At 46.1% G+C, this 14,046-nt stretch overlaps 1 protein-coding gene across 16 annotated transcripts in view; it reads right to left on the bottom strand.

Annotated features, from left to right (window-relative positions):
- CAMTA1 (calmodulin binding transcription activator 1) overlaps window positions 1-14,046 on the bottom strand; it is an 818,639-nt gene that overhangs the window by 794,832 nt on the left and 9,761 nt on the right. The window contains exon 1 of one of the 16 annotated variants that reach the window (XM_033113421.1): window positions 13,623-13,734. The exons of 14 other annotated variants lie outside the window; for them this stretch is intronic. In XM_033113421.1, the coding sequence (XP_032969312.1) occupies window positions 13,623-13,625 (3 nt within the window). In that variant the 5' untranslated portion in view covers window positions 13,626-13,734. Of the gene's footprint in view, window positions 1-132; window positions 242-13,622; window positions 13,735-14,046 lie in introns of those variants that run through there. One more of the 16 variants, XM_033113422.1, reaches the window with a different exon arrangement.

Genomic DNA, 14,046 nt, shown 5'->3' with positions numbered 1-14,046 from the left:
TAATCAAAATTAGGCAGTCTGAAATTCTTAGCACCTTCACTAAACTCACCAGTTGTGCTTAGCGTTCCAGGCACCATGCCCAGACCAGGTAGGGAGCCTAACTCAGGACAAACCACATCATGGCTCAAATACCATAAATATTTACTTCTTGCTCATGTCAAGTCCAAAACAGCTGTGCCCGATCAGTAGCGAGCTCTCCTCCGAGCAGCAGCTCTGGCACCCGCGGCAGGAGCCTTCCCAAGTCACCAGCCAGCAGAGGGACAGGACACAAGCAACAGTGCCTGGAGGGTTTTACCGGCCAGGCCTGCAAGTGGCACACTTCTCTGCTCTCGCTCCATTGGCTAGAATCTGGCCATAAGCCACACCTAATTGCAAGGGAGGCTGGGAAATGCAGTCTGGCTTCGTGCCCAGAAAGAGGAGATGGATTTCGTGATCAGCTAGCAGTCTGAGACAATGCCATTTGTAACTGTTGTTTTGTTTTGTTTTTGTTTTTAATTACAGAAGAGTCATTCCTTTCAGGATTGTCTTCAGTTGACCTACAACTCCACCTTTAATTCCTAAGGCCATTCAGTAGCTAAAACCAATCTACTAGGTTTTCTTCTCCGATAAATGTTTTTCTAACATACTCAAAATACAATTTTAACATCAAATATATGGTGATGGAAGGAGAACTGACTCTGGGTGGTGAACACACAATGGGATTTATAGATGATGTAATACAGAATTGTACACCTGAAGTCTATGTAATTTTACTAACAATTATCACCCCAATAAACTTTCATTTAAAAAATAAGTAAGACTATATAACAAGGGCATCCTTAAAGAGATGTCTGTCTGGCTTTTCATCCAGGTATCTCCAGTACTTAACAGCTGGCTAATAAAAGAAGCTCAAAAAAAAATTTTTTCCCTTCATGGTTGAACGACATTCCCAGAAGTTCACGGAAAGGAAAAAGAGTGGTCCCATCTCTCGCCATGCTGATGGTGAAATTTACTGAAGGCCATCAGTCCTTTTAGGAACTTCCCTTCCTCTTCTAAGGCTGCCCTGAACAATCGAGCGGTAAGACAAAAGCTACAAGCTATGTTAGACCCACTACGAACTAAGGGGGTAAAAACCCTCCCCAGTGTTCACAGACACCAACAGAACCAACTCCAGTACTTCCTGCTAGACAAAAAGCAGTGCAGGGTCTATCAAAGGCCACGCCCTGGAGACCCTCTATAAAACGGGTAATGACCTCAATGACTGGGAAACCAACATGTGCCCCTAAACACAGGTCACCTTATCCTTCTGAGCCACAATGGTTAGTGGGGGGAAAATTACGTGGTACAGGACAAAACTATTTTCTGCTCTCATTTTACCCCTTTTCAAGAAGTTCAAAATATACAGTAAGTGCAACTATAATAACCTTCGCCAAGCCCCTATGGGATAGAGACAAAATTAAAGCATGTACCCAAGTTAAAAGGAAAAATGTCTGATAGGTGGCCGGCTTCTACTACTAAGGCAGGCTCAAAAATAAAGGGAAGCAGAGGCCTCTAAAGTAATTGGGGCACAAACCGTTTTAGGCTCTCAAATTGAGTTCAACACCTAGAATTGAGTTCAAAAGCAAACAAGTAGCTAAAACAGACCACAAAGCTGCTGAAGTTCTAAGAAGCTTACACAGGAAGTGACACTACAATATATCAAGCCTGATTTATGACCTGAGAAATCACATTAATTGATTCACCATTACTAGATTCATGTAAAGCATATTCAAAGTGATTTCAGAATGAAAAAAATTATTCTTTCTAGATATGCATCACAGTATCATCAGAATTTTCATAAATTTAATTTGGCTAAGAAGCCGTATACTCAATATTCTGAAAATAATGAAAGAGCACTGATTAAATGTCCACACTTTTACAAATAGATTCCAGTAGAACACAGAGAAAAACTACACAGAATTTAAAATCACATTGTTTTACTAGCACTTATCATTACTACTACTGATGATAATTTTTTAAACTCCTCCAAGACAGAGCACAGTAAAATATCAACAAAATCAACCCAACAAAGCAAGCATTCTATTTGATAATATACCTATAACAAGCATGCTCACGTATAAAATCTTACTGCGCTCCCCACGGGGAGCAGAGCAGACAGCATGAGATCACAGAAAGGAGACCCAAGGCCCGGGCAGATGTTTGCCCAGGGCACAGGCCGCGGGAGCCGAGCAAGGCCCAGGGGGGTCTCCCCATGCTGCTCCTGGGCTGTCTCCAGGAGGACACGGGCCCGCCCCCTAATAATGCTGGTGCTTGTCCACCAAGAAACGATGCAGACGTTTGCAGAGAAGTACACAGGCTGCTCTGACAGAAACGCCAGAGCACTGAGCAGACCCTGAGGAATATCAAAGACCATCTAGTCATCGGAGCCGGGGGTTCAACATCCTACAGAAAGGCCGGCAAGATAACTCCTGCGGACGCCTGGGTGCTGATCTGACGGGAAGGTTTCCCTTGCTTCTCCCACACTGGTCCAAGAACCACAGACCACCCATTACCTAGCACTACTTGCTGCTGCCCAAACAACTACAACTTCATCGAAACTAAAGGAGAGAATGACACTGTTTATCCTAACAGAGCAATGAGGCATGCGCCAAGAAAATGGCAGCCCCGCTCTGCGAATGGAACTTGGCTCCGTGGGAAGCTCACCTAATCCACACACAGCCAGAACCAGGACGGGAGCCAAGACACACTCTGAGGCCAAAAGAGATTTTTACAAAGTTCACCCACAAAAGCTCACATACTTCACTGTGAGAAGGGCTCTCCGATCCGTACTCCTGGCTTGATTACTACTGACTACTCAGAGTTCTAATAAGCTTAATTATCACGTTGCCAAGCCGAGAGGATCGGAAGCAACAAATAAGAGGGGAAAAGATAGCCAGAAAGTGACAGGTAGAAGCAAAAGAGTGACAAGGAATAGCAAGAATTTTTTTTAAACAATAAAAACTGGATACAGGGGCTTGAAAGGCACAGCAGTTTGAGGTCATTTATCATAAAAGCAAACACTCTACCCAAAAGGCCCTAAAAATATCACAGTATTAAATAAAGCCCAGTTCGGTAACTTAGGTACAACATAATGAACCCAAGTTAACAAGGAAAATGTAGGTTAAAGTCTGTGTGTGTTCTACTGAACATGGGGGGGGGAGGGGCACAGTCAATACCATTTGTCTGAGTATCACTTTACATCCTGTAAAATGCGTCCTTCCATGTGAATCACCTCACTGGACACTCAACATCTGTGCAAGCAGCACAGATACCTCCACTGGCCAGGAATCTGCTGGTAAATAATTCAACCTGAGCAGCGCAGAAGGGTTTACACTGGCAATTATAACAGTCTGTTAGGGCGTCTCACAGGAGAGGCACCTACCCCCTCGTGAGGGGGTGGAGAGGGCATGGCGGCCTCCTGAGAGGGCTCAGCAGCGCCTGCAGGACTGGATCTGAACTTCCCCCGGACTCCACCTCCACTGCTGTACTCTACAGCTCCCTGCCGCTCGCATCCGAAGGGCGGGCCTCTCTCTAAAGAACAGCTCTACTGCCTTCTAGTGCTATCACCCTCCCAACTGTGGTGGACAAGCTTCATGGCGGGACCCCCGGCTCCTGGTTAACACACAGCTTTGTGGAATCCCCTCTCTTGGAGTGAGCGCCGGACCGAGTGACTGGCTTCTAACACCAGAACGTGGCACAGGCGACAGGACGTCACTCCATGATTACGCGACGTAGTCCGTGCCTTCTGTCTTGCCAGCAGACTCTCTCCCTTGCTGGCTCTGATGAAGCAAGCTGCCAGGTGGCCAGGGACTGAGGGTAGCCTCTGGCCAACAGCCCACAAGAAGGAATCCTTCAAACTATGTGAACTTGGAAGAGGATCCTTCCCCAGTCAAGCCTTCGAATGAGACTCCAGCCCCGGTCAGCACCTTGACTGCGGCTCGTGAGGCGCTGAGGCAGCAGCCCTAGCAAAGCCCTGCCTGAACTCCTGACCCACAGGGCCAGACGGTACAAGAGTTCTAGGCAAAGCCACTAAGTCTGTGGTCATTTGTCACAGCAGCAATATAGAACTAGTACACCCGGTCCATCAGGTCCCAGGGATTTCTTTTCTCAACTTGGACTTGATCGATTATTTCACTATCATTTTTACCAGCATTCTGCATTTACCACAAAATCCTTGAATTCTCTCTCTCTGCCTTTCTCATTCTCTCAACTCACTATCAAACTGACAAAGTCATTACCTTTTCCTTCATCTTCATTCTACTCAGACTCTCTGCAGCATCCCACCTGACGCCTCCTTGCAACGCTCTGCACTCAGCATCCCTGACTTCACGCAGAACCCTCTTGTTGTCACTTCTCTGACCACTGTCTGTCCTCACAGGTACTCTCCCCTCTGGTGACACTTCAATGGAAGCAGTGACCACACTTCTGCAGTCAAGTCCCCTTGCTTCTCCCCATACAATTTCACTCGCTACTGCATCGTCTACTCCTAACTCTTTTGAATTGATTCATTCATTCTTTTAACCAACAGACACTGTTCTGGTCAGAGAGATGCAGCGATGAGGAAGACAGATAAGGTCCCTACTTTCCTGAAGCTTCTTTCTATATTCTACCAGAGGCTGTGCCAGCTTATCTCTATGGGCCCCTCCAGCTCTGCTCACCGCCCGTGTCCACCTGCCCTTTGCAGAGGAGGCTGACCGCTGATGGACTCCATTACCAGGGCTCCCTTCTCCTCTGAAAGTTCAATGAAGGAAAAAGAAAACAACAGGTGCCCCATGTGAAAACTCCCTAATCTCTGAGCCACAGTTCCAACGGCATAGTGCATACGAGCATGCTACGGCTCCCCCAGTTACCTCTGCCCAATGCAATGCAATTGCCCAGTTAGAACCAATCCTGCTGTATCCAGTCTCCCTAGCCCCCTCTGTCCTGTATTCCCTGCCTCAGTTAACGGCCTCACCTAACTCCAGTTGTTGAGGTTTCAACACTAGGTAGGAGTCGCCTTCAACTCTTCTCATGCCTCAAGGCCTACTGTCAGTCACAAAACTGTGACTCTCTCACACACACATAATAACTCGGTCACACTAACTCCTTTCTCCAACCCATTGCTACAGACACTCTTGGAGAGGGCTGCTTTCCCAATCCCAGTTCGTTCTCTGTGCTCATTCATTCATTCAACCAACCAACATGATGAAGCCCATCCAAGGTGCCACGTACGCCCGTCTCTAACCTCTAAAGATGCACATCTAATTGAGGGAGAAAGAGAAGTGAACAAGCATTTCGAATACAAACTAACGTGCCGTGAGCAGGAAAACCACACGGTACTCGGGGTGCACACAGGAAGGACACACAATCCAATCGGAGAGAGAGGAAGAGCAAGAAAGCCTTTAGACACAGTCTCGGTTAAGCGGAACCCCAGAGGACAGAAGAGTCGGCAAAGCAAAGCGATGCGAGTATGTGCGCAGGCGTTTGGGAGGAAGGGGCATCTTGTAAGTCAAGGAGGTGGCAACGTGCGTGGCCTGGCGCGGAGAGAAAGCATGGCGGCCGGCACAGCCAGCATCTACAAGAACCGAACATTCTGGCGACCGGAGAGGTAAGCACTGGCCCTTATAAGCACCACGACGAGAACTGGCTTTTACTCACTCCCATTCCTCTGCGCGCACACACACACACACACACACACACACACACACACACACCCCTCTACAAGCTTCTCCCAGAACAGAGACTGTACTCCATGCTCCAAGCCCCTACAACCTAACCCCCACCTACTTTTCCAGGCTCACCTACGCACATGCGCCCAGAATCCCAGCCATCCCCTGGACTCTCCTGGCTCTATGCCTTTGCTCCATTTCCTCTACCTGGAATTTCTCCTCCAACCACCATGTCTGCCTGTCAGTGATGCCACGGCAAAGAATGCCTCCTTCAGGAAGTCTTCCCAGTTCCTCCCAGTGCCTGCTTATAGCACGAAGCAATTACATCCGTATCTGCTACCCTGCAGACTGCAGACTTCTAGAGTACGTAGGAACTGAAGCGAGTTAATCTCAAAGACTGGGGAAAAAGTTCAGAAATTTTTCAATTTACCAGCATTGCGTTCCTAAGTAATCAACCATAGAAGGTCACAAAAAAAATAATGTTTTTTGAGCTATGATATGAGGCTGGTGCAAAAGTAATTGCGGCTTTTGCTATTGTTTTTAACCTTGTAAACCACAATTACTTTTTCACCAACCTAATACAATCAATCCAAACCTTAGACTTCTGTATGTTTTCATGTTTTATTTATCTCAAGTAAATAATCTCAGAAATGTTAAGTTACTTGCTTAAAGTCACGAGGCACTTAAGGGGTAAAGACCAGAGTCAAGCCTTCAGACACTCCTTCTCAAAAGCTGTAAACAGCCAGAATGTAATCAGAGTATCCCAGCGCACCCCACTAACCAGCTTATCCAATTACCTGGGACTTCTTTCCCTCATTTTTCCCTCAATTAATTCCCACTTCCCTTCAGAGCTCAGCTCAGGAAGCCTCCCTCAGCCTCAGATGAGTCAAATCCCTTTATGATACACTGTACCTCCCTTCAGAGCACGTATCTCCTCACAGCACTGTATCGGCTGTGATTTCACGTGGCACCTTGGTTAACGTCAGTGCCCCCATTAGCTCCACGAGGACGGGGCTATGTCTGCCATCCTCTGTGCCTGGCACTTTACTATTATTTGTTGAATAAATGAACTGACTTAAGAGTGCAATAACAACTGATATTCATGTGGCCCCCACAGGACTACAGATCCTAAAATATCTTCTGACATCTCCAATAAGAATAACTATTATTACATAAATTTTAATGTCACAATTTTATTGTGGCATATTCTAAGTCTTTGACAATTAAATGTTCACACATGGAATCTGTTAATTCTCTTAATCAGAATAAGTATTAACCAGAATACCACATTTTTCCTAACCATTCAAGGTATCATCAGCAAGATATCACATCGAAAGAACACATACCACAATAAGCCAACCTACAGACTGTATGAATTAGCTATTCGCTCCCTTAGAACTCGGGAAAGTCCAATCCCAGCCTAACAGTGAATTAGTGTTTCACCAAGGCAGCCTATTGTAGCAATAAAGGAAAACAATTTTTTAAGGCAAGATGCTTGGGTACTTGAATAGCCAAAACAATCTTGAAAAATAACAGAATTGGGCAGACACTTCCCAATTTCAAACCTTACTACAAAGCTACAGTAACCAAGACAGCGTGGCACTGGCATAAGGAAGACACAGATCAATGGAAGAGAATCAAGACTCCAAAAGCAAGCCCACACATTTGGGTCCACTCATTTTTTGCCAAGGGTGCCAAGATACTTTGATGGGGAAAGAAAGGTCTTTTCGACAAATGGTGCTAGGACAACTGGATATCCACATGCAAAAGAATGACGCTGGCAGGCTACCTCACGACATATACAAAAATGTACTCAAAATGAACCAGAGACTTAAACATAAGAGCTGAAACTATCAAACTCTTACAAGAAAACATAGAGGTAAATCCTCATGACCTTGGATTAGGCACTGACTTCTTAATTACAACACCAAAAGCACACACCACAAAAAACAGATAAACTGAAATTTAATTGAAATTTCAAACTTTTGTGCTTAAGACACTATCAAAAAGCAAAAAGACAATCCATAGAATAGGAGAAAATGTACAAATCATACATCTGATAAGGCACTGATATCCAGAATATACAAAAAAACTACAACTCAACAACAAAAAATAAACAATTCGAAAATGGGCAGAGGACTTGAATAGGCATTTCTCCAAAGCAGACATACAAATGACCAATAATCACACGAAAAGATGTTCAACATCACTAGCCATTAAGGAAATGCAAATCAAAAACACAGTAAGATACCACTACACATCCACAAGAATGGCTAGACTCAAAAGACAGGTAGTAACAAGTCAGAAGGATGTGGAGAAATTAGAACCATTGCTGGCAGAAGTGTATTACGTTGCAGCGCTTTTGGCTAAACAGTCTGGCAGTTCCTCAGTTAAACACAGAGTTACCACATAACCCAACAACTCCACTCCGGGTAATACCCACAACAACTAAAACATATGTCCACACAAAGACCTGTACACAATGCTCATAGCAGCATTATTCATAATAGCCAAAAGGTGAAAATAATGCAAATGTCCATCAACTGGTGAAGAACAGATAAATAAAATGTGATCTATCTGTACAATAGAGTGTTATTCCACCATAAAAGTAAAAAAGTAAGAGGAGGAAGAGGAGGAAAAAAAAAAAAAAAAAAAAGTAAAAAAGTACGGACACACACCACAGCATGGATGGACCTTGAAAACATTATGCTAAGGGAAAGAAGCCGGACACAACAGGCCACACATTGTGTGATTTCACTGATATGAAATGTCCAGAACAGGCAAATCCACAGAGACACAAAGGAGATTACTGCTTGCCTAGAGCTGAGGGGAGGGAGAGGGGCTACTGAAAGACAGAGGTTTCTTTTGGGAGTGAAGATGTTCTGGCATTAGATAGTGGGGACAGTGGTACAACTGTGTAACATACTAACACCAATAAACCATGTACTTTAAAGGGGTGAGTTGTGTGGTACATGAACTATGTCTCAATAAAATGGTTACTGAAAAAGGAATCAAATCCTTTGACTACTAAAAACTACTTGGATGGTTGTGTTTTTTCCAAAACATTACTTTCCTCTTTTGTTAGGCAGAGCACACTAAGTGTTGCTTTGTGAATATACTCAAGGTCATCACTCTGAAAACCGATTATGTAGCAGCTGTGTGTCCTGAGAGCTCAATGGTGTGCGGCTCTCGGCCCTTTCACATAGTACCTCCAAACCACTGTTCTCAGTCTTCACCTGTCTCCTGTAATTCTCTTTCCTCCTCCTACCATGAGAAACCAAGAAAAACCAGAGATTAGAGGCAGGAAGGATACACCAAGGAAAAGCCGACGAATGTGCGTACAGGTGGCCACATGTTTTCAGTTTCCTTCCCCCCACACACCCCCATTTGAGGGAGTGTCTCCCTTTGGAACCAGGATGCCATCCCCAACCTTTCAAGTTCAGTGGTCCACAAGGGAAAAGCGACAGGCCCACCCAAGCATCTGAACCGTGGAAAACCTCAGAGGACACTGAAATCCCCCAACTCCTTGGTTCTACCTGAGAACACACACGGGGCAAAGCCTGCACAGACCACCTGGCTCCGCTGGGTGCTGCCTGATGCAACACAGCTCAGAAAATGAGCCTGGGGACGGTTACTATGCCCACCTCTGATTTACTCCACACCCACCCACACTGCAGTGAACATTTTCTCTGCAGAAAGTTTACTCACTGTAGCACTGAACAAAGAAATCTACTGGGCAGTTAATATTCTCTTTCACCCAGCTTGATGGACACAGTTGGAGGTGCCAGGGCCCCCTGCTAGACAGAGTCCCTTTCTCACACCATGTCCTTTCCCCCAAGGCCCTCTAAATGATCAGACCAACAGATCCTAGCCACCCCTCTTTACAGCCCTCCTAACACCCCTCCTTACAGTCACCCTAACCCCCTCCTCAGTTGGCCTACCCCCCTCCTTACAGACTGGACCAGGGTAAACACCTGGCCTATGGAAACAAGGCAACCAGCTGGGAGGAGGCAGTCGGATTCTCTGTCCTGAGTATTTGAAACACTTGCCATAGAGCCTAGCGTCAGATGATGGTGAGCACTAGAAATATGAGGCATGCAGGGGCCATGACATGGACCATGGCTGGAACCATGATGGAGGCATGACAGGGGCCATGACTGGAGCCATGACGGGGGCCGTGACGGGGGCCATGACTGGAGCCATGACAGAGGCCATGACTGGAGCCATGACGGGGGCCGTGACAGGGGCCATGACTGGAGCCATGACAGAGGCCATGACTGGAGCCATGACCGGGGCCGTGACGGGGGCCATGACTGGAGCCATGACTGGAGCCATGACAGAGGCCAGGACAGGGGCCATGACTGGAGCCATGACTGGAGCCATGACAGAGGCCATGACTGGAGCCATGACGGGGGCCGTGACAGGGGCCATGACTGGAGCCATGACAGAGGCCATGACTGGAGCCATGACCGGGGCCGTGACAGGGGCCATGACTGGAGCCATGACAGAGGCCATGACTGGAGCCATGACAGGGGCCGTAACGGGGGCCATGATGGGGGTCGTGATGGGGGCCATGACTGGAGCCATGACAGAGGCCATGACTGGAGCCGTGACAGGGGTCGTGACGGGGGCCATGACTGGAGCCATGACTGGAGCCATGACAGAGGCCAGGACAGGGGCCATGACTGGAGCCATGACTGGAGCCATGACGGAGGCCGTGACGGGGGCCATGACTGGAGCCATGACGGAAGCCATGACGGGGGCCATAGCAGGGGCCATGACGGAGGCCATGATGAGGGCCGTAATGGGGGCCATGGCAGGGACGAGATAGGGCTTTGGTGGGGGCCGTGGCGGGGGCCATGGCAGGCCACATTATATGCAAGTTATGGGGGAGCAAGGAAGAATATGTAAGTGAAAACAATCTCATCTGCAAAGAGAACAGGAGGAAACAGCAGTAATGAGGACAGCAGAGACGGGGCCTTGGCATCCCAGGAGATCCCAGCTCGGCCCCAGGTCTCCAGAGGAAAGCCCTACTCCAGACTCTCCAGGTCCGGCTCCCAGACTGTCCAGCAGCACTTCCGTTTCAGTCCTGGGAGGCTGAGATTGCTTCTGGTATCTTGTACAAACCCCTCCTCCACTTAACCTGAGTGCTGGTGTGCCTTGCAATCGAAACTGCCCCAGCTCAAATAGGACTTGCTGACGCTCCCTGACATCAGGAGTCCTAGTGTCCGCGTCCCGTGTAAATGAACCTCAGAGCCTCATTACCACCGCGTATTTAGGGAGAGGGGGTGTGTGTGTCAGAGAGAGATTTTGATACTATTTAAGGCACAACCAACCCCCCTCCTTGGGGTAATGAAAACAAGGCCATATATTTACTGTAAGGACCTCATAGCTACTTTTTTCATTCTGTTTAAATCCATCTGAAGTTTTTTTATTTGTGGTAAATATCCATAACATAAAAACTGGCCATTTTAACTCTTTTTGGAGTACAGTTTAGAGTGTTAAGTCCGTTTGCTGTTGTGCACCATCACCACTGACCACCTCATTTCTAAAAGCATTCTGAAAATCATGACTTTCATTCTTATTAAACCGGTGACTTCTGTCTCTGCTTTTTCACCAGGTGACAAGGGCAGAGCACCTCATGAGAGGTGGCGCTGTGGTAGGCTGGTGCAGAAAGGAGCGGAGAACACTCGCAATAACTTGGAACGGCACCAGAGCAGCTAAATTCATCCTCCGTTCCTCTAGACATGAGGCTGGAGACTAAAAATACCTGGAGAGGACAGATAACAGCTGTCAGGGATATTCAGCCGCGTTGGAAAGGTTGCCACTATCACCAGATTTGCATCAGAAGACACCCATACAGGCAGCCACGGGTCAGATGCAGAAAAATCAGATTCAGGAGAGAAAGACTGATGTTCCTCGCCTCCCAGAACGCCTGGAATAAATCTCTGGGCCTGAATTTGGTCAAGTAATCTATGATCAATTTCTGAGGACCCTAGGAAGAAAGACAAGCACTTCAAAATGCTGAGTACCCACTCACCACCTTCTGCTGTTACAGCTTTCTTTTAAGCACATAGCCTCTATCAATAAAATTAAACAAGGAAGAGACCTCCATCAGGAAGCTCTGGTCAAGCAAATAATTCAGCCAGTGCCTTTCATAACAGCAGACGGAAAGGATACGGCAGAGAATGTTGGCAAGAACACCGGGAACATTAACTTGCCCCTCAGTAGCTTTAAATATGAAAGTAAGCTTCAGAAAGTAAATTATATTCAAGGCCTCTCCCAAATGCCAGGCCTGCAGCAGCAGCCCAGGGAGTTTCGCCCAAGTGTAGAACCCTATATGATCAATTACAGTGGACCCACGGAAACTCCCCAATCCCCTCGAGTTTCTTAATAGGAAGTTATTTACTGAATTACTAGCAATCGATACATTTTAATAACAGTTACATTAATCAACTCCAGAAAAATCCAACTAAATGAATATAAATAATACTACCTTAAACATAAAACGTCTGAGGTTAGCAGACACTTTTCCACCATAATCATGTTATTTAAGTCTTTATGTTTCCAAAAGTATGAACTTTCATCCACATCAGGAAAAGAGCTTAAACGTGTCTAGGGAATAACTAAGCAGAATGAATGTTTTTATGCTGCACATCTTTTGAACAATTTTTACATTTTTTTAAAGTAAACACTCGCAATGTTAGACAGCTCTAAAAATTAGGCCCTCTCCGTACATCAGAAAGGAGACACTTCGGTGACTGTGGTTCAGATTCCTCCTACACGGCTTGAGCCAACACATTAATTCTTGACCTGGAGCAAGTACCTCAGAAGAAAAGACAGTTATACAGAACAGCTGCATACCAGCAAAGCAAGACAGAAAGCGCAATTCCATACAGCCCACTTCATTTTCTTATGATCGTAAGTCAGAATGGGAAGGAACTTTAGAGGTCATCACTAGGACAACCCTTTACCAAACCATGAGTCCCCTCCAAATTATTACTGACTAACTCGTTACACAAGAGCAAAGGTCTGGGAAAAGCAAAATGAGAAGCTGTGCCAGAATCGAGAGTGATGAGACAGTATCTGGTAAGGGAGAGAAGGTTGCGGAGGCAAGGAGAGGTTGCTAGTCCCTGGCCTCTGTAGCGACTGACAGCAAGGACAGCTGGAGTCCTTGGTCCTGGTCAGCCGTGTTCTGGTGACTGAAGAGAAGAGCCCGAGCTGGGACTCACAGGGGGCTTGGTCTAAAGGCCAGAGAGGAGACCTGAGTCTTCATGGTCAGAGGACTCGCCAGCACTGTTTGCTGCAGGCTGCGACAAATGGTTAATGCTGACAATACAGCCAGTCTGCCCCCTGTTTTGAAATCTGATTATCCAAACCCGTAACTTTTCATAAATCCCTCAGCGGTGCAGGGTTTTGAAATTAGGGAGTGTTTACAGAGACCCTCCACCTTTAAATACTCCTTTCTTCAATAGTACTTATCATTAGAATCCTTCCTAGAAATTACATTTAAATAATTTAACAACGATTTAGTTCTTAGAGAAAACATTAAATGTCATTTAAATCGTTTTCACATGCTCATTCATGCCTCCTTGGCTCTTATTTTTCTTCTTAGAGCATCTACGTAAAGGAGAAAGCTAAACAACAGACCACCCATGTCTGTTCCCCATCAGACAACTGACTTCAACTAAGGAACACAAGCTCTCCTCTCATGTAAGGGAGGGAGGACACGGTACCTCCGAGCTGTCATGAGGTTTCAAGTCTTCTCAGGAGTAACAGTGGGTATCAATCAAATACTGCAGTTTGAATCATCTGCTCGCACCACAAATTGTAACTGAGCGAAAATGATTTCTAAATACAATATATTTTATTTCTAAATGTTTCTTGGCAATTAAATATCTAGAAAGTCAACAAACCCCCAAGAAAGCAGAGAAAATGAACTTTTGTGAAGCTCACCATTCATCAACTACAGGAGGCTCGAAAGATGCCACACGCCGGAGGCTCGGCCTCAAACTTGGCCCTGCAGAGGAACACTCCAAATAAGATTTCTTCCAGAACTGCTCTCAGGCAGCACTAAAGTACAAGCAGCGACCTCCCTGGAGGAGAAACTGGAGTCAACAGCTACAAGAGTGTACAATTGAGGGGAGATGAAACCTAACTCCAACATAAAAGCTGCTACGCAACTGACAAAATAACTACAACATCCTGAAAATATAAGTGTCAAACAAGTCATTTAAAGTATTTCTAGAGCAAAAGAATGCCCCCCTAAAAAAAAAAAATCCAAATGCATTCCAAAAGCAACATCAGTATAATCTCCAGGCCTAACCTCTTGGAAATAAAGCAGAATGCTCCAATTTAGTCAAATTACAACAGAAAAGCG

The sequence above is a fragment of the Rhinolophus ferrumequinum genome, chromosome 9 (genome assembly GCF_004115265.2).
Source record: "Rhinolophus ferrumequinum isolate MPI-CBG mRhiFer1 chromosome 9, mRhiFer1_v1.p, whole genome shotgun sequence".
NCBI lineage: Eukaryota > Metazoa > Chordata > Mammalia > Chiroptera > Rhinolophidae > Rhinolophus > Rhinolophus ferrumequinum.
The sequence above is the reverse complement of the archived record's forward strand: the minus strand, read 5'-3'. Positions and strand labels throughout refer to the sequence as shown.